The following is a 22,880-nucleotide window of genomic DNA, read 5'->3' on the forward strand; positions in this document are numbered from 1 at the left end:
TCTAACCCATAGTGCTCCACCATCCATGTGTGTACCAGGTGAACTGTGATCCCTCACAGTTAGCAGAACAGCCTAGAAATGCAGTCTTAGGTGGCAGTAGCTAACATTAAGTACTTGCCTCCAAACAGGGAGCTTTATGTGTCATGTAATGACCTATTAATATCACCCATTTTGAACATTCACATTTTGAAAGTTTTATTTTAAAAATATAAACAGATAATTTTGTCCATCTGAAGTTACTGCGTATTTAAAAGCACTATGGCATCCTGAAAATCAGAAACTTGAAACACTTTGCATACATTTAATTTCTAACCCTTTATTCTGAAGATTTTTTGGTCACCAATGCAAACCGACTTATTCCTTCTATACACTCATCATATAAACTTCTAGTTCTTACACATTTCATAGAATCATAGAATAGTTAGGGTTGGAAAGGACCTTAAGATCATCTAGTTCCAACCCCCCTGCCGTGGGCAGGGACACCTTACGCTAAATCGTATCACCCAAGGCCTCGTCCAACCTGGTCTTGAACACCACCAGGGATGGAGCATTCACAACCTCCCTGGGCAACCCATTCCAGTGCCACACCACCCTAACAGGAAACAATTTCCTTCTTATATCCAACCTAAACTTCCCCTGTTTAAGTTTTAACCCATTACCCCTTGTCCTGTCACTACAGTCCCTAATGAAGAGTCCCTCTCCAGCATCCCTATATTTATCTGTTACAAGAAATAAAAAGCCATTTCTGCTGCAGAAAAGCCAGCACATTCACCTGAAATAGGGTGCTTGTTTCTAAACATCAAGAAGTTCTGCATGTCATACAGGTGGTTGGCAGCTAGCTGAAGTTGGAGTCTGCTGAAACTCTTCACGCTGTTAAGTCACTTTTACCATCTCTCCAATGAAAGGATCTCCCGTGTTCATAAAGAATCCCATCTTTTTCTCAGTGGAAGCTCTTGCTTTACTACCTCCACATCCTTGTCGAATTTGCCAGTGTTTTTTTCACGTATAAAACCACGCTGTGGAAAGGAACTGAGAACAGTATGAGACAGTGCAAACCCTGTTTCTTCAACAAAGCAGGCTGAAAGCAGGAAGAGCTAGACAAAATCTACGGCCTCAGCAGCACCACCCCACATGCATCATATCGTGGCCTAGCACAGTCCTTCGGAAGTCTTCCTATCGCCAAACTGAAGGCAGGAACCTTCCAGAGAAAGACTTACAAAAACAGGCTTTCTGCTTATTCCTCCTCTGGGGCAGCAGGCCCTGAACTCTTGCTCAGACTCTGCAAGGATGGCACAGGCCGCTGCAAGTCACCGATGGCGTAGAAAGCTTTTGTCAGGAGACAGTTATGGAAACCCTTGATTTCCAGTTCCATGCTTCGAAGCAGACAGAAGTTAGAGATTCATCAAAAGGCAGCTTCTAAGCCAAATAAACTCAAGTCTTTAACAAAGCAAAGAGAGGGCAGAGGCTGGTGGAAAGCACATTCCAGTATACAACATCCTCAGCATCCCTGCTCAGCTTGGGTCTGGATATGATAGGCATCTAGCCTGGCCTGCTTTGTCAGAATCTTTTGCCATGGGGTAAAGAGCTGCTTTTGTACCTTTAGTACCAGTCTTGCCACAAAAGCATCTCAATCAGAAGTTCACTTTCTGCATACAATCCATTCAAATGCCAGCCCGCCAGGCATTTGAATGTGCAACAACTCACTGCCCTGAATTTTAGATTTACTCTTTGTCCTGCAGATCATGTTCCAGTAACAGGTATCAAGCTATAAAATCTTATTACAATCAGACACTACAGCAAGGAACAGGGAAAAAAACCACAATCACAAAAGGAAAAAGTTAAATTTATTCATCGAAGCAGGCTGCCCCTGAGCCATCACACATTCCATGGGTGGGAAGGAAAGACAACTACTATTCCTGACATGTCCCCTCCCCTCCTAACAATACAAATCTCTCCTCTTCTGGAGATGAAAAGGAGGACATGCATTTTCTTAAACTGTGTGTATACACTGTTTAAATGGTGGGGAGAAAATCAGACATTTAAGACTCTGCCAACTTTCACTAAGACCCAAGCTCTGATAACATCACTTGTGTTCCTCTGTAGATTAAGAGTTATTAACTGACTTACTTCTGCCACAAAACTTGAAAATTAATCCCATCTAGGTTTGGCAAATACAATCCAAGTTACACATTCTGCTTTTCTGCTAACTCTGCTAATGACTATTTTCTTTCTTACCTTTCTCCCCCTAACCTCCCTGACATCATAGCAGCTGGATCCCCCTGACATTGCAGAGTCCAGATCTTTAACAGTGACTACAGATGGACAAGTATCAAGTGAACCTCAGTTCTAAGAGGCATCCTCCAGCAACACCATACAGCCAAGTGACCTACAAACATGTGATCAAGTAAGTGCAATTGCCTTAGCATGGTGCAGCAATTCCATGGCCCCTGCAATCAGCATGGCAGTACTTCAGTGCCTTTAACCACTGCTACACAGTGGTATCAGCAAACATTGCTGATGGGACTAAACCATCCAGAAGCACATACTTTTAAAGGAAGGAAATAAAGAGTGTTGAGTACAAATGGTACCTGCCCACCTTTTGGAAGGAGGGTGCACAGCACATTTCTGTCTCCTCAGGTCTTCTATCACACTCACTACCATAGCATCTGAAACTGCTGAAAGGTAAATACAACTTCTTTGTAGAAAGAAGGTATGTCCTGCACATCTCTTCACAGTGGAGAAAGGTAATTCACTCATTAGTGCATGGTTATGTTTCCCAATGGCTTTAGACAACATTCTTTATTGGAGACTCAAACCATTCCACTAACATGAAATACTTTATTGAAACCACCTTTTTGGCATCAAGGCTTACTCCAACACAGAATTGTAAGGCCAAGCTGCCAACAGAAGGCAACTGCTTTTATCCAGTAAGTGCACATCCATTTAAGAGAATATTGGGAATGCTGGAAAGAAGCACATTTTAGTTCCCTCTCTCTTTTCCTTATCCTTCATCTGTACTTGGACCTCTCTTTTGATTTCTTAGGACTTCTGGGTTTGTCTGCTTTTTTGTCCCAGTCTCTTACTCGGAAGTCCTCTCTGTATTTGTCTTTTTGTTTACTGTAAGAATAGTCTCTCTCTTGAGATCGGCTGCGACTCCGATGCCTGTCTTTCCTCTCGCTCCTCATCTTCTCTCTACAGCGTTCTCCTTCATGCTTACGCTCAGAATCCTGTAAAAGGAATTGGATAGATATGCAAGTTACAGACAAAAGGGGTAAATACAGAAAGGCATGAAGAGAACTAGAAGTCAGGCAAAGCTGGTTCCTTAGCTAAGACTGGTACTTTCTGGAATACATTCACATCCATGATGTGAAAAGATAACACATAAAAACCCCCACTGTAACTATATGAAGAAGATAGGTCTAAAGTTTTTGCCAGCTTTTATGGAAAAAAGCATGGCTGCTAGGCATACTGCTGCTTGTATTTCCTAAGGAGCTTTAGTGAAAACTGGTTATACCAGAGATTCAACTCAGATGGATATTGTCAAACTCTTCATAAGCATCACATGAGCTTCTAAGCCAGATTTGAATTGCGACTTCTTATCTGCGCAATGCAAGTACTTCCATCATAGATTTTGGTTCAAGCCTCACAGGCATTCCAGTACTATGAAGATGCAGAACACTTTCTAAGACTGCCTGTAATAATCCTCAATGGCCTAAATTCTAGGCCTCAGAAAAATTAACAACACCATTACAGAAACCTCATACATGCAAATCTCTTCCCTGAAGCTAGAAGTCCACAAGAAATTCAGCATGATGAATCCAATCCTTTTAAATGTACTGTCAACCAGTAACACAAGGTGTAGGAGTTGAAATGGAAATAACAAATTAATGAAAAAATCAGTTGCATTTTGCAGGCTGCTGAGAAAGACCCATACAGAAAACATATAGGAATACACTCAGATATAGTAAACTCTAAGGGGTTCAAGCCTATCTAATTTAAATGGCCTAAGAAGGAGAGACCAACAGTATGTACCACAAATGGTAATGGGGTTTGAGCTCACACACACAAAAACTCATGGAAAAAAAAAAAAATGCTGTGAGTTCAGGTAGCCAAAACTGAGGAAATTCTGAATTTCCCTGGCTTTCTGCATGTTGTCACCAAGAATGTTGACTGGGTGGCTCAGTGCACAGAATGTATTTGCTCCAGAGAGAAATGAAGTTTGTTTAACAAAGGGGGAATGGCTGTCAGTAGGACACCTGCTTTTTGTGTTGCCCTAGGCAGACAGTATGAAACCAGTGTATAGTAAATGAAGGAACGATGGCCCCATTACTCAGATTGTGAAATGTCACACTAACAAGATTAGGGCAATATGCTAAAATGACTGTGTGGAGACACCAACACCTCTACAAGCCACAGCATCACAGCAGTTTTAAAAGTAAAATGATAAAAACCATTTAGAAAGTTGCCATTTCATTTCAAGGAACTCTAAAGAATTAATACACAATGCTGAGTTTTGACATGTGAATTAACATTTCAAGCACTACTAAAAACTAGTTTGTTTTTATTATTCAGGTAAAGGAGGGAGCTTCAGGATCCTGAGGAAAAATATGCATACAACTTGCTATTAAGAAAGTGGCAGGTACTTCTGTTTTGAAGGCACAATCACCTTCAAGTTTGGTATCAGGTGACTGTATCAGGGCAGATACTGTTTTATGGGATTTTAATAATACCAGTGTTAAACACAGATTGGTATGAACTACGAAAAATGTCTGCAATTATACAATATTTGTTTCTTCATTTCAGATACAACTTTCATTTTTGTGAACATGCACTCTTGACAGCAGCGTTCACAACTGTATGGCTAAAACCTGTACTGCATGTACAGACAAGCTAACTTAATTTATTTAGAAGAATAGCAAAAAACTCAACTCCAAGCAGAGCTTTTATCCAGGGAGACAGAGACCAGTATGATTCCCAGAGCAAACACTACCTCTTAGAATTGCATAGATAATGCTGAAATACCAGTTACAAGGAGCAACATAACCCACCTGGATCAACACATCACTAATCACAGATTTCATCCTTATCAACACAACCAAGAATTTCTACTACTGCTGGGCACTGCTTGCACTGGCCTTGGTGCACTGCTGCCTTCTTGATAGTTTGTTGCTGAAGCTTCCTCCCAGCACATGGGAGAAACAAGAGAAAAGCAGAACAGGACTCAGCTGGAAAACCTAGCAAACCAACCCTGCAGACATGCTACCAGCCAAGTCAGGGCAGGGAACAGATTAGTGAAGACTTGAAAGTAACAGACAAATAGCCCCTGTTGAATGCCATACAAAAGGGCAACTTGCTGAAAGGTTTAAAAGAAGTCATATGAGCATGGAGCTAGCTATGCACAATGACCTTCACAGAAACATTTAAGGTACAGATGTTCAGGGCAAGTCTGAAAATACCACAAGGTCTACACAGTAGCTAATATGACCACAGTGTAAATTAAAAGGAGGCAGCAATTTGAATTAGTAGAATGAACTGCATCTTAGTCCCTGCCCCAATCGGTTACCTTTCCCCTTAAATACGATTTTACTCTTTTGGAGTCTTTGGCACAGAAAAAGACCAATGGTGTTAACACTCGAAGTTACTAAAAATAACAGTATTTTTAAATCAAATCCTTTATGCCCTATCCAAGTCAGGAACATGCTGTTTTGCCACTGGCAGAAGAAGAAAAAGATTCCTACTTAAAAACAGGCTCTCTCTTCCTGCTGAAGTTCGTATTTCTCAATCCAAGATCACAGCCTCTTATCAGTCAATGAGTAAGTTATGATCACTCCAAACCTTAACCCAGCACTGTGCTCGTGAACACTCACAAGGAAGGAAATATCAAAAGAGGAAAAGATACTTCTCTGGAAGTTCGTAACTACTTGGCCAAAAGCAGTAAATTGTCAAACAGTACCTGCAGGTAAACCAGCTAGAAATGCCACGACCACAAAAGTAGAATAAATATGCCACCTCTACATACATTAAACACACTAGTTTAAAAATTAAAAGGAGCAAATAGAGACGGCCTTTTCAGGAGGGAGATTTTGATCAAACTTGACACTAAATAGAAAGAGTGTCCAATAAGCAGTAAGAGCCGGGAACTGAAACTAGAAAAATCACTATCTCTGGCAACACCATGCACTAACGAAACCTGAAAAATCCTCTGCATTGTGCTATACTCCACAGATCCAGTTATCCAAAAATAAAAAGATCCAAGGAGCAAAAAAAACACAGAGAAAACTGGAAAGGGAACAAAGTCATAATACAGATCTCAAGGAGAAGCATGCCCTGTATTCAAAAACCTCTACTAAGTCTTATTCATAAACCTAAAGGTAGTCCAGCCTTGTGCTCCAGACCCACAACCTGTTACCTACCAGAAGGAAGCCACAACACCCTACCTTGTCTACCCTCTGGAATCAAGTCAAACAGCACAAGATTCAAAAATATATTCTTAAAACATCAACACAGAGACTGAAGATTCAGGAAACAGCTGGCAGACTAAAAAAAAAGATGAGTCAAAATCTACTAAATAAAAAAAAAAAACAAACCAAAAACAAAACAGCAAGAGAATAGAAAAACCACTCAACTTCATGGAAACTATTCAGAAAATAAATCCCCTTCAAGTCAGAGGTGGAGCCGGTAGAATGAATTCCACTTTCAGTTGCCAGAACTTCTCATTGTAAGGCCTTGTTCTCTGTTAATTACAATCTCTGCCACAGAAGGGGCTTAAGGTGGAAGTTTCTATATGAAAGCATGACTACTGTGGTTTCTGGCCAATCAATTGCAGAAGGTCTGCTGTTGTTTAATTTTAAAATTCTTACCTCAAATATATTCTAATATGCCTAAAATAGGGTTACGGTGAAATGCCTTGTTTGCCTATATAAAAATGCTGCCATTCATCAAAGAACCTTCCATACCATTATACTTTGTGCTGGCCTCAGTTATTCACACTGAGCATACTCTGCCTCAAGAACATGCTTCCTCCCCATGGTCTTGTACCAGTTCCCCAGATTATGCCCAGATTAGAAGTAAAATTTAAATAAAAAAAAAATTTACATTTCATATATGCTAAACAGGATTTGTCAGGTAAACTGCCTGCGGATTTAATCTGGAGGGTCATGCCAAAAGCACTTGCTGAATCTCTAAATGAGACTGAGTACATACTGCCCAGTATGTACACAGTATACAGCACACACTAATGGGAACATTCAAGTGCGGATACAGAGAAAAATGAAGTTCTTCCCAGAAATTAATATTCACAGCTCCACAAGGGAACTATGTTGCTTGCCAACAGAGAATAGATGTAAGCATTCACCTGTGATTTTGGGTGTAAGAAGGCTCAGCTATCTACACCAAAATGGGTAAAGATAAGGAACAGAGAGGAAAGAAGCAGGAAAGAAGATGATGCAGCAGCAGACCCAGAAACAAGCCACAATAGGAGCAGATGACTACATCACAAAAAGATATACAGAGACACTGAAGAGATCACAGAGTGAAGCACTAGAAAATACTCTCTTCTAGAACCTGGAAGTAGCACCAGGAATCCTTCTTGTCTTTGTATTTCCATGCTATGAAATCCACTGCTAATGTGCTCCACGGTCCCCTTGAAATAACTACAGCGAAGGTTAACAGCCTGCTGCTGCTGCTAGTGCTTGCTGTAGCACCTGCAGGGGTGGAGACACCTCAATGACTTCTAAATGTTCTCTGCTGGTAACTCATGACCAGCCATTTCCAGGCATGTAATTTCTGAACCATCAAGGACAAAGATTACTTCCAGAAATACCTGTTTCAAGAATGTTAAAACCACAGTGTCTATTGGCCAAAACAATGGGAGGAAGTCTAAACCAACATTAGCCCAGACCTATTCTATGTGTATACTCCAATTGAGACTTTAATTATCTGAACAGGTCCCTCCCCTCCACCCAAAGGATCCCAACAGAATTAGTACGCAAACAGTGACAAAAAGACTGGTACCATGAATGAGCAATAGGGCTCACTGGTGGCACTGAAAAAATGGAATCACTAATGTTCATGAGAAAAGTTATTTTTTAGCATCACAGCAAGAAGTGATGCAATGGGACAACAGAACCATGTATGCTCTCTGTACGCAGAAATTAAAGCAGCACTCAAAACTCATGCCAGGACAATGGCTTTATTTACTGTGGCTGGAACCTTACCACTTTCTGCAAAGTTGCTAGAAGACAGCCTTGCTCTCACTCATAAAGCTTGCATTGTTAAAATACTGGGGTTTGTTTTTCAGTTTAGCTCAATTCTCCCTAATGCTCGCTCTTCAGTGGGGGTTAACCCTCCACTTCATCATTGCAGACATCATTTCCATGAAACATCAACATCTTGACTATCCTGAATTCACAGGAAATGTGAGAATGCTGACCTGACAGGCTCCAGTGGAACCAGTGAATGCCAAAACTACTGTCTTCTGATGATCTCCTCCACAGCCCTAGTCCCATAGCAGCACATGTTCACGCAGTACAGATGTGAGCAAACCCACATACAGATTTTACACAAATGCTTCCAAAACAGTTAAGGAAAAATAGAAAAAGATAACGAAAAGAGATTGTGTTTCTGATTCCATGTGGGAAAAAGCCAACTCACACTGGTCTGGCAAGAAAATGAGGAATAGTTTGCATTTGTGAAAGATGATTAACTACTGTGAATATGCAATCAGGTTCAAAGTGCTATAGAGCTCCAACTTTATGAGAGGCTACACTGCCTCTTCAGGACGTTTTGGCAAAAAGCCTTCAGACATGCCAAAGCTTCAAAAGTCCAGGAAGATCTGGAAAGACTCTTTCATAATCAGACGCTAACATCAACCTTCTGTATGTTTACAATTGGTGTATTTTTCAGGACTTTGCACACCATGTGCTCAGCTCAATATCAGACTTTTTTCCTGGCTTCTCTTATGAAGAGAACAATGAACAGATATAAAGTTAATGCATGAAGAGGTAAATACCTTAGATTTTTTGGTCCTCCTGTCCTCCTCTTCATCTTCAGAGTAGTGGTGCCTTTTCTTTTTTTGTTTTTTAGCTGAGTGCGACTGACTTGTTTGAGACTCTTCTATATCCTCATCCAGCACAAGGTCATACTTGGCACTGATGGCGCTGGTTAAGGACAGATCTGTTACTCAGTATCAATTGATACCAGAACATAAAAGCTCGTGAAGCAAGCAAATCCCTGTTTATCAGACCAGGTTTTACCAAGACTTGCCACGTATTTCAGTCAGAACATGACTGTACCCGCTGACAAAAAATACAGGTGTGCTAAAATGACTGAATTCTGTCCTGTTGAACAGTACAGTCAGATCCCAATTCTCTTTTCTCTTCTGCCTGTGGACATTTGAACAAGCTACTGTCTTTTTTTCTCTCAAGCTTACCACAACCAAATTATAACGTCAGTGCATGTTTTAGTTACGACTGTGGTATTGTTTTGGATGCTGCTTACTTAGAACTCTGTTACGCCTATGTCACTCCACAGGCTATAGACTGGGAATGTGATTTACCTGCACGAACACAGAAGTGAAACAGCACATTCTGATTTAACTGAATTCAGCAAAGTCATCAAATGAAAAACGCAAAATGCTTAATTCCACCTCAAACCCCAAATTGGCAAGCTTTAAGAGCAAGAAGTCTTTTCCAGGCTGTTTTCATAAACTACTTAGTTTAAAAAACACCTTTGGCCAGAAAAGGATACTCCTGCTTTGGTTTTACCTTCTCTTTCAGAGCAAGGTTTGAAGGTTTTGAAGGTTTCTCACATTCCTTTTCATACTCTCTGAAATCATCCTTGGTATACTGCCCACCTGTCCACAGGAAAATATATTCAATTCACTCCAACTAAAAAACAATCAAGACCCATACCTATCGTTAGGTTCTGCATATTAATTAAGGGCTCTTGATAACCATACAGTTCCAGAAACAACACTGTCATCTGGGTAACAGAGTAGAAGAGAGTAGGACACATTGTTAATTTTTGGTCCTTCCCTTGCTTGCAGATCCCATTAAACGTGTTTTCTTCTCACTCATGACCAGTGGAGACAACACATGAACATGATCACAAAACAGGACTCAGCAACTGGTTTAGTCGCATTTTGATGTCCCACTACTTAAAATTCTGTTACCATGAAAGCACACAGACTGTTCTATTAAATGACTTTTTGCACTGGGCTGCACAAAAAGGGAAACCTCCAAGATGGTTTACAGCATAAGAATTCAAATGGGAAATAATAAAATGTCATTGATTTAAAAGGGGGTGTAACAGGTTTTGTTTTCTATCCATTCACTTGAAAAGTAACAGCTCACGCACAGATTAATAAACTATTCTACAGCAACATACTGCCATCTCATGGTCATACTTAAATCTGCAACATTACCTGTCTAGATCAGAAATAGCTATTGCAGGTGGAAGGACAATGCTTCCTCCTAGGTCATTTTTGGAGTACCATATAGGCACAGCAAGATGACAATATAGTTAGCTTCACAATATTTAGGGCATTTTAGACCTATGTTACCCAGATGTAGAAACGTTTTCCATGCAGTCAGTTAGTACAGGACACACAGTAGAGTATGGTATAGATTACAAAGTCATCTTAGCTCTGTGAAAGAGAAGTTCCAGTACCTCAGTGCCCATGACCAGTCCCCAGGCTGGACAAATCATATGCAAACAACTGAGAGCTGACTCCATTTTTAGGCAAAGACACACAAGAACTTCACCACTGCAGTGCAGAGTTATCTCTCTAGGAACAGTGTTTTCCTCACTTCCCGAGAGCCAAGTAACCATTGCAACCACCTCTCCCACCATCTTTTTCCTCCCAGAACATCCTCAAATATCTGAAATTGGGTTTTTATAACATATAGCCTGCTATGCAATACACTTGACCTACAAGGGAAATCCCTGACCTGGATACTGACTTTTTCTTGTATACACCCAAGCCTCATACAGTGAATAAAGAAACTAGAAAGTAACAATGTACTGCCATATTATTTTGCTAGGAAGTAATATCGAAACACATCCCTTTTAAAGCTTGAGAGGAACAAATGATTTAGTGGCAAAAATACATCTGATAAAAAGGTAACCCATGGCAATGCAACCCTAATGTAACTAGTAAACCCTTCCACTCTTTCTTACGGAACAAGCAAAGAGCTCTCTTTATTACAGTACCGCAAAAATTTATATTCCTGAAGATGAGATGATTTAAACTTGTAACAATTGCTTCACTTTTGTATAATACTTAAGAGTTTAGAAGTCATGGCATATCAAGTCATGAGGGCCAAAGAATCACAAGTGTACCTACCTTTTCCCTTCCACTTAATCTTTGCAACAGACTGGCTAAAATCCACATGTATTCGTCTGTCATCTATCAGCACATTGTCCATTTTGAAGTAGGCTTTCTCACAGTCTTCCTCCTGATATTAATGTTTCCAGAAAACTTTGAGTCATGATTATTTCACAGGAATATTTACTGAAGAGCTTAAGCACGAATCCAACTGCTCAATGGCATACATTTCTTTCTAAAAAGCACAGCAGTTCTTGTACTGTGCCATTTCAGAAGAAACAGTTATGCTTTGTCCAAATGTCATTTCAAACTCCAATTCTTTAGTTCAGCTCATTTTTTTTTCAAATTTGCCAATCCAGCAAAGTTTGGCACATGCAATATAGTCAGAAAACTAAGGAAGAGAACAACCAGTAAAAGGTCCACTTTAAGCATATAAGTAGGCTAAAGAAAAGTGAGAAACTTTTCCAGTGTTTTCTAGTATTCTTCACAGAGATTAACAGATAAAAACAAGAAGCTGTGCAACACCAAGAGAACTTTCATTATCAATCTCACTGTAAGAGCAGCATATTGATAAAAGCAAACATAATTTACAAGCACAATATAGGGCACTACTGTACAAGCTGATCTACCTTCTTCCATAAATCCCTCCTCTCCTTATGCAGCATGCCTTTTCTCCTAGCATTCCCTTCTTTAACTCTTCAAAGTCCCAATATGCTCTGGGGAAAAAAGGGACCTGCTCCCCTCCCACTGGTTTCAAGACAACCTGAGAACAACACATTTGTATTGCTCAGTTGAATAGAGAAAGACTCACATATTTGCCTCATTTAGGACCTACAACTTCTATAACTAGATCAGCATGAGAAAATATTAGCTACCCCACACTTGACCAAAACTGAACTTTTATAAGCAGGACCTACAGAAAGCATACCTAAAAAAACATACCTTTTCAAACTCAATGAAAGCGTAACAGAGAGATTCGCCAGTTTTCCAGTCTCTAATTACTTCACAGCTGAAAAATGGATAAGAAATTAAAATGTCAATGCTGTCGGAGCAAAACACATAGGATAGGCAAGCACTGCTTAAAAGGGAGAGTAGCAAACAAAACCAAACTACCACAACAAAAGAAAAAAACACCAAAAAATCCACAAAAAACCCTAACACAAACCCAAATCAACCACGAAACCCCTTGAAGGTATTAAAGCACTGGATTCTGAGCCCCCTACTGATGTGGGGGTATCTACACAGAAAAAAATCCATGTGACATCACTTGAGTAATTATTACACTTACCTCACAAGTGGTTAACATGAGGTACTGAACTAAGGATGAATTTCTGATTAATGACAGAAAACCTATCTTCCACCATTACTGTTCATTATTTATTTTTTGCATTAATTTTGTATTAATGCATGACAAGAAATGTCACATTCTGTTTTCTCAATCATTTAAGGAAAGTTTGAACAGATATCATGTGACAAACTTTCTCTTCTTAACAAGCACCTCTTTAGTCACGATCTTACCAGACAGTTAACTGGGCAAAAATAATAAGCTTGAAGTATTCCATCAGTAGGTGCAAAATGGGAACAAAAAAACCCAGGCCTATATGCCTGTAGTGCACAAATTGGTAGAAGTTCAATGCAGAACAGAATTAGCATGCACTTGAATGAGCAGGACCTACTCAGGACCATCTGAATAAATCTAAATGAATTTCTCTGAAAGAGTCAATATGCTTATGTGCGATGATGATCTATTTGATGCAGTCTTTTGAAATAACTCTGGAAATTCTAATAAACCCCTGCACCAAAGGCTTTTGGGAAAACTAAGCAGCAATGGTGGAAGACACATCTTTGCATTGATAAACATGTGAAAGCCCAGATAAGAATAAACAGTTATTTCTCACTGAGAAAGTAAAGAGGTCACCAGTGGAATTTGCTGATGACACTAAATTGCTAAAGGTGGCAAAGACTGAAAAAAGTGCACAAAGTTCCTAGGAGACCAACTGAAAAACAAGATAGCAAACCGTGTTCAACACAGATAAATGCAACAAGATGAGCGTGGAGGGGGGTAGAAATCCCGATTGTGCTTTTAGAAACAAAATAAGCTAATTGTGCATTAACTAGAAAAGGAGTTGAGAACAAAGCAGAGAATACCACTGTGCCACTGTATAGCTGCAATTTCTTTAACAATTCTGGTCTCTCATCCTGAGACAAAAAACAAAAGAATGGAAAAAAAGCTGAGAAAAGGAAAACAAAATCAGGAAAATGCCTGTGCAAAGCATGAGTATTTAGGCCAGTACTCTTAGCAAGAAAAAAAGATGACTTCAGCATATAGAATAGAGAGGTGTAGGAAAGTAAGTTTCACTGTCCATCATGTCTTTTGATACCAGTACTAGGAGGAATCAACTGAAACTACTACAAGTCAAGTTCAAAACTGAAAAAGGCAGCAGGAATGAGGAACATCTTAATAAGAAGTGTATCAGATGCTAGAAATGTTTCCTGCTTTATGCCAAACCATACATACTCCAATGGAAAGAAAAATCCAGAGACTGTACCTAGCTCATGTAGCATCTGAGATAAAAACTGCTGAAAGGAGGGAGAAGATGGGGGCTGGGGAGAGTATCATATGCTTTCCTTGCTCCTACACTTCCCCAGGCTCTCACTTAAAACCACTGCTAGGACAGGATATTCATCTTACTAAATCTGACTTTGTATTGCCGTTGTTATGGTCTCTATCCAAATACATGCAGTCACAGCATAAGTCTCTGGAGACGGCAGAACACTACTTAACAGCCAAACCTAAACAGATTGGAAGGAATCAACTTCAGCTTCCACACAGAAGGTTTTCTTTTTTCTTCTACAATTACCTTTTAATGGGACCAAATCGTGAAAATATTATCTCTAAGTCTTCATCTGTGGTCACAGGATTCAGTTTACAAACAAACAGCACATTTTCTGGTGGCTTGATCTCTGCATCTGGTAAGTCTCCCACCTGTGCCATACAGAAAAAGAATTTCATCACTTCTGCCTAAAGCTCTACGTTTTAGTGCCACAAGTACAGTGGCAACATATCTTTTCGTATGATTTCAAGACACTTTCCTGTCACAAAATGAAACATTAACTTTATCTGGAAAACAGGTTATCAGCCCCACCGCTGCTGCCGCAGAACAAGAGCAGATCTTCTGCAACACTGGACTGACCTTGGTATTAGCCTCTGCTACAAACTATTCACCCTAAATTTGAATTTGGTAGTTGTAAAGAAGTGTGAGAGATTCATCCATCCTTCAACAGGGTCTGTGTTTTTTTTAGTTTAAAAAAAAAAAAAAAGACAGACTTCAAAGCCTCTTCACAGGTTTTGTTACTATACAGAGTTTACAACTACCAGCAGTTACTAAACATCATTTTTAAGGAAGAACATAAAGTTAATCAATGTTAAATTCAAGTAATCCCATGGAAGGAAGACTGCTGTCACATTAACAATGCAACTGCAATGCCACTGTATGTACTGGGAAGAGATTATCACTAATGAGTTCAGCTCTCTCTCACACATGCTAAACCTTTTTCAGGATTATAGATAATTCAGCAGCATACTATGTATGTTATGGGTTTTTTTTAATTGGGTGCATTTCTAGCAAGTTTTTATAAAGCCTCCACTGGTCCACATTTAATCTTGGCTTTCAAAACAGAGTATCACCCACTTTATCACAAAACCACCTCCAATGCTCATGCTTAATCCTTTTCACTGTACCACAGACATTTCACAGATTCTGAGCCATGACATCATAACCAGATAAGCAACTTCAAGATAAATAGTACACATTCTCCTAGTCTTCATATAACATGCCCACACACAGGAATAACATTTAAAAGGTAAATGCAGAAAGATGCTGTTCACCATTTCCAGAAGAATGGCACGAGTTTTTGCTTCTTTTTCGGCCTGAAATTCTTCTATTTCATCTGCAGACCGTCCTTTCATGTCATCAATTTCTTCATCTGCTCCTATTCTGCCACTCTGCAAAATTAAGGAAAAAGCTATTTAATATCAAGCCATGGCCAAAAATTCTTTCTTACTTTCCAAATATTACTTGGATGACCTTCTCCCTCACCCCCAACATATCAAAAATGCTTAAGCATGCATCTCTGCAGAACTGGGCTCTCATTCTGTTTTTTTCACTTAGATTAAAAAAAGAGAGATGATTTTATTGTTGCGTTTCAGGCACTATGTATTTTGTATGAACTTTCAGGCCCAATCATATTCAGTCAGATATTCTACACTCTTTTATACTACCATCTCACATTCAACACCTCACTTTACCCCAAGAAGCTATCATAAACACTCACATCCAGCTGTTCTTTAGTAGGTTCTGGTGAGCGATCAGGAACAGACAAGCCAGGCGGATCTTCAAATGGATCATCTAAAATTACTGTATGGTTTATCCTTATGGAAAACAAAATCAAGACCAGCATCAGTCACATGCAAATAAAACTCTCTTTACCGAAGTAAGAACAAACTGGTACCCCTGATTCTCAGTTATATTCCAGCCAAACATACTGTATGCTTGTTAATACTAGTACTGATGCTTTTATAAAGGCAACACAGTTGCACATTTTCTTACATGATTGTTTAATTTAGTACATGCTTATTTTACCAATAATACTGCAATAAAAGAGTACTTAAGATACCATGTACAGGTCACCTGACATCACTATATATTAATTTAGTTTCCAAAAAAGATTAATTTGTTTAATGATAATGTATTCCTCAAAAAGGGAAGTTATGAGCAGTCACACCTGATATCTTGATAGGGGATAAAATCCTTATCTACAAAGGTTTCATTAATTGTCTTCAATACATCCATGCCCTCTGTCACTTCTCCAAACACTGTATGCACACCATCGAGGTAATCCAGGTTTTCCCCTGTAGTAATAAGAAACTACAAAAGAAGATATAAAACAAGTAAGAAAAATTCAGGTTTTGAGTTTTACTTTAGGAGAGGTACAACTGTCAATGAAATCAGTCAGGGAAAAAAAACCTTCTTCCTGATCTTTGCAGAAGATTAGTCTTCTTCCATTAGCTCTGAGAACATGAGCTGATGGAAGAAAACCTACAGCTAGCAGCCACAGCCTGAGGAATAACGGCTCTCCCACACAAGTCTCCTTCCACGAGAGCTTCAGTCTTCAGCTTTTCGGACCCTGAATTGGTTTGACTCAGTAACCTGGCAGAAAACCAGACCAGCAGAGGAAGAGCAGGTACTTATCTGCCAGGTAGGTGTGTTGAGCAGGATCAGGAAAGCTTGTAACAGGCATCACAGCTGATGCTGTGAGAGAATGAAGAGCAATGCTACCCTCTGGGCAGCAGCGAGCTGAGCTCAAATCACATGTATATCAAACTGCATTCAGCAGGTACATTTTCACAATTTTAGCAAAGCTTCCATAGTTCTATCTTCATATAATTCTATCCAGACTTTTTTTGTTCCTTCCCTTGTATCACAACCCGTCTCTTCCGCCAAACCAGAATGCAGTAGCATTGAGAGAACTGGAACACACAGGAGCATTGACTTAGATCAGACTGAACTAGCACTGAAATGTATTCTAACACAAATCAGGTGTTTTGCTTTAGGGCAAAACTGAAACTATGAAAATTGATACAAACTGAACATTTGGTAACAAATTAAAGATGGAGGATACCCGGTAATGAACAAAGAAGGAAGAAGCAGATATGCACAAATAACAGAACATAACCACTACATCCATGCTTTACAATCTGACTGTTAACATCTCACTCCCCATTCTCTCCAATACAGTTAAGATTTGTTAGTATTTGTCATAGGCTACGTTAAGCTACATTGTATTTGTGAGCCAACTCCAAATAACTTTTTACTGGAATTTTTCATTCCTAAAGAAGCTGCAATAATGTTTCTGGGAATTGCATTCATTCATATATGACTGTGCATATGCTAGCAGGCTGCATTCTTACATATAAATACAAATGTCATCTCCTTTCTCCTAAACTCCCCACCCAAACAATTTTATACATACAATACAGGGGAGCAGCAAAATAAACTCCATGCATTACAAGCTCTAGCTGGAATAAACCCATAGGCTTTTTAATTGCTCTTCAATTACTAACCCCCACCTCTTTTTAAAAATAAAACATATGGATATTACAAGTGAGGCATTTTTTTATGTATCAAAGTGACAATACATCTAAAATAATAATTTAGAAATAATATTCTAACAGATTAGAGCTTTAAATATACCTACAGCAAAAGATTTGTGCACATGAATAGGGAATAGCAAAGGGAACAAACCACTTTCAAAAACTGTTTTATACTAGTACTGGGATAAGACTATAAACTTATATTGTATTGTTAATGCACACTTATATAACCATACCAAGAACTTTCATTTTAGTTACTCAGGTGTGTACCAAGGCTTTCCAACACTGTATGCTGACCTGTGATCCATGCTGATCACTGCCATTGTTCACCATTGACACAGTTCCCTTCTTTTTGTGCTTGATTCTCGGCACTTTCTCCGCCTCAAAAAATCTAGCTTGATCACCATACAGTTGGCTGAAAACATACAACAAATATTTTACAAGTCAAATGGATTCTACAAAAATGAGACTAAACAAATGCTGTAAAACAGTAAAGAAAACATCTTGGACATCTTTACAATAGCATTCAAGTAAAACCAGAATTTACATTGCATCTATGCACATTTTGCTGGACCTGTGCACTTACATAATTCAGTTGTTATTACAGGGAACAATAGCTTTGTCTCTGTGGCATCTCACTGAGATTTGATTCTGTTTGGTTGGGGATTTTTGTGTTTGAGGGGGGCGGTGTATTTGTGTGTTTTTAAATGCAGTATATAACATTTTTCTAAGGCATAAAGCAAACACGAATTTTGGTAAGTAAATTCTGCAAAAATAAGTTAATCCGTGCTTGGAAAGTTTAATAAATTATGTCACAAATTTCTATTCCAAAGTAAGTGGAAAGCCACTAAATCTATGTGTAAACCTAGTTCAGTATATAGGCAGGACTGTATACAGTAATTTGACATACATAGGATCAGGCAAACTATTAAATTCTTTTTTAATTTTTTAATTCTAACCCTGATTATCACTCATTTTGTCTCACTCCATAACTGACAGAGGCAAGGTCAAGACACACATTTGCTCAAATTTAAGGACAGTGCTGTGTTTGAACTCATTTTCCTAAGCATGGTAAGCCTCTGTGAAGGCAGGATTCAAATTAAACTTTGCCTGCATCAGTTTCCTGAGTAGCAAGAACAGAAACTCCAATTTCATGGACTTCAACAGCAATTAACAGGTAGAAAAGACACACTGCCATTCTCCATGCTAGCAGCAGAACAGAATCTGCCACTCTCTCATCACATTATACCTCCCTATCTGCTGTACCAATGAGCCTCAGAAGAGAAATCCCTATAAAATAGCAGAATGTCAAAATAAACTTGATCTACCCATGTGCAGAGACAGCTTAGGTCTGCTAAGTTTACCTACCTAGACTTGCTCTGCTTAGCACAATATACTGCTTCTAGGATCACCAGAGTGGTGATCAACAGATCCTTGTGTTCAAGGTTTTGTATTAAGAGGCTCTGACAGACCAGCCTTACAAAGGTCAATGCTGGTCTAGCAACGCTGCCTCTGTCCAAACCGAGCTATTTATCTCCGCATAATGTGCTCCCCAGCACTCTAGGTTTAGTTCTGCTCTGCAATTTTAATTCTCCTTCTAATAACACTTTCAAAGGAATCATACAGAACATATGCACTAACTTCCATCCAAGCCATCTGAATGATTTCTTCTACTTCAGTATGCATGACAACTGACATCTTAAACAGGAAAGAAAAGTGATTTTCTTACATATGTACAACATGACTAAAATCAACTCAAGTAAATTTTTGGAGCAGCAAGATTACTTTGCCTTTAAGTACACAGAGGACATCATACATAGCCTTTATATTCCCCTCCTGCTCAATTAAATGTTATAAAAATAAAAGTTACAAAAATAAAAATGTTACAATGCTAATGCTAATGCTTTTGCCTTCTGCAGAGCACTTCATTACAATACTTCTCTTACTAAACCAAAACTGTAGTTATTTGCTTTAACTTTTACATAATGAGAAATTCATGTACAACTTGTTAGCTGTAACTTTGCTTTTCAGGTCAGAGATAGAACACTGCCCAGAAAAAAAGCAATCTGAATGGCTGAAGACAGCACAGTAATTAAAAAAAAGTATTTAGGTATGACAACCAAAGCAGCTTATACATCAATATTTTTACTTCCTGTCAGTAATTCAACCCCAAGAGAGCTGAAGACAATTTAATTGGAACCCCTATTTCCCCATACAACTTCTCTGCCGATTAAGTAACACAGAAGTTTCACTTACCAAAATATGGATTCCCCTCCACGGCCAGTTCCCATGGGGTCTCCAGTTTGTATAATAAAATCCCTCTGTCACCAAGCAGAACACACAAGATATTGATCTCATGATTGTCAATGTAAAGCAACAAAAAGAAAAAAAAAGAAAATAAAAAGGAATTGAGAATACTCACCTGAACATTATGAATAAGACAATAGTTGTAGTACTTGACTTTGCAGAGCTTCAGAAAATTCAGACAAGCTGTAAGAAATTACACCTACATTTACTAAAGAAAACCGCAGATATCGTAAGCACAGATATAACAGATAGCCAGTTCAACGTGTGGAAAAGTATTTTTGGAACAGTCTTTGCTAAGACTTAGCAGCGCACAACCTATAAACCCTGTGAGAAATGCTCTAAGGAGAGGTAACATTTCCTCCCTTCTTAAAGCCAATCTCTAGTGATTCAAAGAACCCTAAATACAGCTGTTTATACAGAAACACATTTTTTCCTCCACACTTTCTTTCTAAACACCTAAGAAAGGCCACAGTTGCCTTCCAATTCAGAATATATTTGCCTTTTAATTACTATACATTAAATTTATAATAAGGGCATAATTTGAAAAATCAAAGCTTCCCAACAGCAACTGAGGCTTCCAAGTGTTTTAAGCACGTATATACAAGCTGCGCAGCGGGACCGCTGACAGCCACAGCAGACTCCGCACTCGGTGGAATCTAATCCCAGGACTGGGGCCCGACGGGAAGACCCAAAACCCAGGGTGGGAGACAGATGCGCCGCTGACTGAAACCACCCGCTTAAAGCCCCTTCCCTGTGGAGGCCGTGCCGGCAACCCCAACCTCCAGCGGCCAGAACGCCAGCAAAGAGCCCAGCGCCCCCTTCTCCTTCCCCGCACAGCGGAAAACCGGGGGAAGCTTCGCGGCGGCCGCAGGAGAGCAAGCGGCGACGAAACGCAAGGCCCTACGGTTTATTTAACCGTATTTCCCGGTATTTCCCCACCGATCAGGCGCCATCCAGGCACGGATGGCAGCCGTAAAATCTGTATGTTCCACCCCGCTTCGGTTCCTACCGCGGGGCCGCTCCTCCGTGTACAGGTCGATGACCAGATCCCCCACGGTGGTCTCCAGCAGCACCGCCATGACGCTCAGCCGCTTCCGCAGGGCACGGCGGCGCAACCCGCCCTCGCTAGGCCGCCCCCTGCCGGCGCGGAGGCTCTCTGCTGCAAGCGCCTCTCCGCGCGGCTGGGGACACCCACAAGTGCGTCGGCCCCGGGGCCGAGCCGGCTCTGAGAGCTGCCGGCCGCCGTGCTGCGGCCTTCACCGCGGCTGCTGGGGGGTCTGCACGCCTCTTCCCTCTAGCGGGAACAGGGCGGGGGACAGCGGGGCAGGCTGCCGCGGTGTCCTGCCTGCCTGAAGGGGAAGAGGGTATACCGCGTGACTCCCCCCAGCAGCAACCTGCTCTGTCAGAGTACACGTTTTGAGGCCGATCATGCAGGTTTTGAGAGTGGTGCTCACCAACGAGGGGTGTGTGCTTATACTGTATAGTCAGAGAAAACCGGGTTTACCTCACAGTTATTAACAGGAGGTTATAAAGTGATTAACGGGCCAAATATTTGCGTTGAGTACATGGTCAGAACACAACCTGTAGAGCTTACTGTGGGTGACAGAAAGGACACACAAGCAAATCGAATTTATTCCTTTCCAGCTGACACTAGAGTGCCAACCCTCTACAGAGTGTTCTTGGTCATATGTGTTACAGCTGAACTAATGTAAAGGCTCTTAACCTTCAAAACAAGGTGTCCTGCTGCCTGGCACAGAGCTTCCACTTGAGGCTGTGCTCTCTTTGCCTCTTTGCAGATCCCGCTCTGGTACTTGTCACACAATGAGTCAATTCAAGTCACTAATCTGTTGGAAAACAATTTATTTCTTATTGCTGAACTTAATTCCTGACAGGTTAGTGACCTGAATTTTCACCATACAGTAAAAAGGAACTAGGGAAGGGGGAGAATAGGGATGCACAGCTGGGAGAAGAGGTGCATGTATGGTTGGTAAGAGCAGGATCTCCCCTTTAAGTAGCAATAATAGTAGTATCAGATCAGCACCTTTATAAATAGCCAAGTAGGGAATTTCAATCGGTATATTACAGCACCTTTATAAATAGCCAAGTAGGGAATTTGCCCACTTTTCATTCACTATCCTGCTGCGTTATGTTCCTGGAGACATGGTGGGCTGGTCCTGGGACCAGAATGTGCACTGCAGAAAAGTTGTGTTCTGCTTCCATAGCATACTAGTTTTCAATGCTGTTTGTGCCATCATGTGTTTTAGAGTGCTCTATTGGTTTTGTGACTCTGTACATCAAGCCTAAATTGATTCAAGGCTGGTTTTAAGCTATCCTGTACAACAGTTATTCATGGAAGAAAGCACTATAGCACATGCTACATTTTTTACTCTGAAAACTTTAATGTTGGGGGATGTGCATCAGTTTTCTGCAAGCCTGTGCTGACTGAAGTTTAACTGTTTACTTGCTACTCTAAGAAGTCTTACTTTGCACGTCAGTAAGAAAGCGTATCACTAACTTAGTCCAGGTTTTTACCACTATTTAGGCATAAAAGAAATTAATCTGTAATTTCATTATTCCTTATACTGGCTTTTGCCTTCTAATAACCCACACCTATAGTGAAGGTTCACAGGAAAAATGGCTTCTTGTGATCATACACCAGCACTGAAATACAACACTTCTGGCACCCTCTGCAGCTCAAGCAGTAGTCAATCTCAGTTCAAAATACTTTAAAATGTTACATATTTTAATAGTTATAAATGTCAAGACACGTTCGCCAGCAGACTAGAGGAGTCTAGGAGGTGTGTGTCTGAGCTGAAAGGGAAGCCTTATGCTCCCAGCCTGTCCTGGCACTGAGTAGGTTATTCAGTCACACAAGGACAGATCCCTTGTGAAACTGGTCACAAGTTATTTAGTTATTGTGAGGAATTTTACCATTTACATTAAGTAGCATCTGTTGTGCTGTGCAACTAATGAAAGCTTTGAAATTTGGGGAAAACAGCAGTACGTTGAAAGCAGTTTTAGTGCATAATTTTTGCAGTTTTAATTAAGTTCCAAGAGAATAAAAATGAAGGAAGAAAGAGGATTGAGGAAAAG

The 22,880-nt window shown here is 40.1% G+C and overlaps 1 protein-coding gene across 1 annotated transcript; it reads right to left on the reverse strand.

Moving 5' to 3' along the window:
- Nucleotides 1-1,824: 1,824 nt before the first annotated feature.
- On the reverse strand, nucleotides 1,825-20,948 carry PPIL4 (peptidylprolyl isomerase like 4). The gene is made up of 13 exons (XM_057405517.1): nucleotides 20,797-20,948; nucleotides 19,903-19,970; nucleotides 19,737-19,801; nucleotides 17,778-17,895; nucleotides 16,112-16,254; nucleotides 15,662-15,758; nucleotides 15,216-15,332; nucleotides 14,188-14,312; nucleotides 12,269-12,335; nucleotides 11,345-11,456; nucleotides 9,748-9,853; nucleotides 9,011-9,149; nucleotides 1,825-3,227 (listed from the first exon to the last, which is right to left on the reverse strand). Exons 1-13 carry the CDS (start codon nucleotides 20,864-20,866, stop codon nucleotides 3,009-3,011), a joined length of 1,446 nt encoding a protein of 481 aa, XP_057261500.1. The 5' UTR covers nucleotides 20,867-20,948; the 3' UTR covers nucleotides 1,825-3,008.
- Nucleotides 20,949-22,880: the final 1,932 nt, after the last annotated feature.

This window comes from Pezoporus wallicus, unplaced genomic scaffold, assembly GCF_028554395.1.
Source record: "Pezoporus wallicus isolate ANWC-B61680 ecotype Strahan unplaced genomic scaffold, APGP_CSIRO_Pwel_v1 contig_3817, whole genome shotgun sequence".
Classification (NCBI taxonomy): Eukaryota; Metazoa; Chordata; class Aves; order Psittaciformes; family Psittacidae; genus Pezoporus; species Pezoporus wallicus.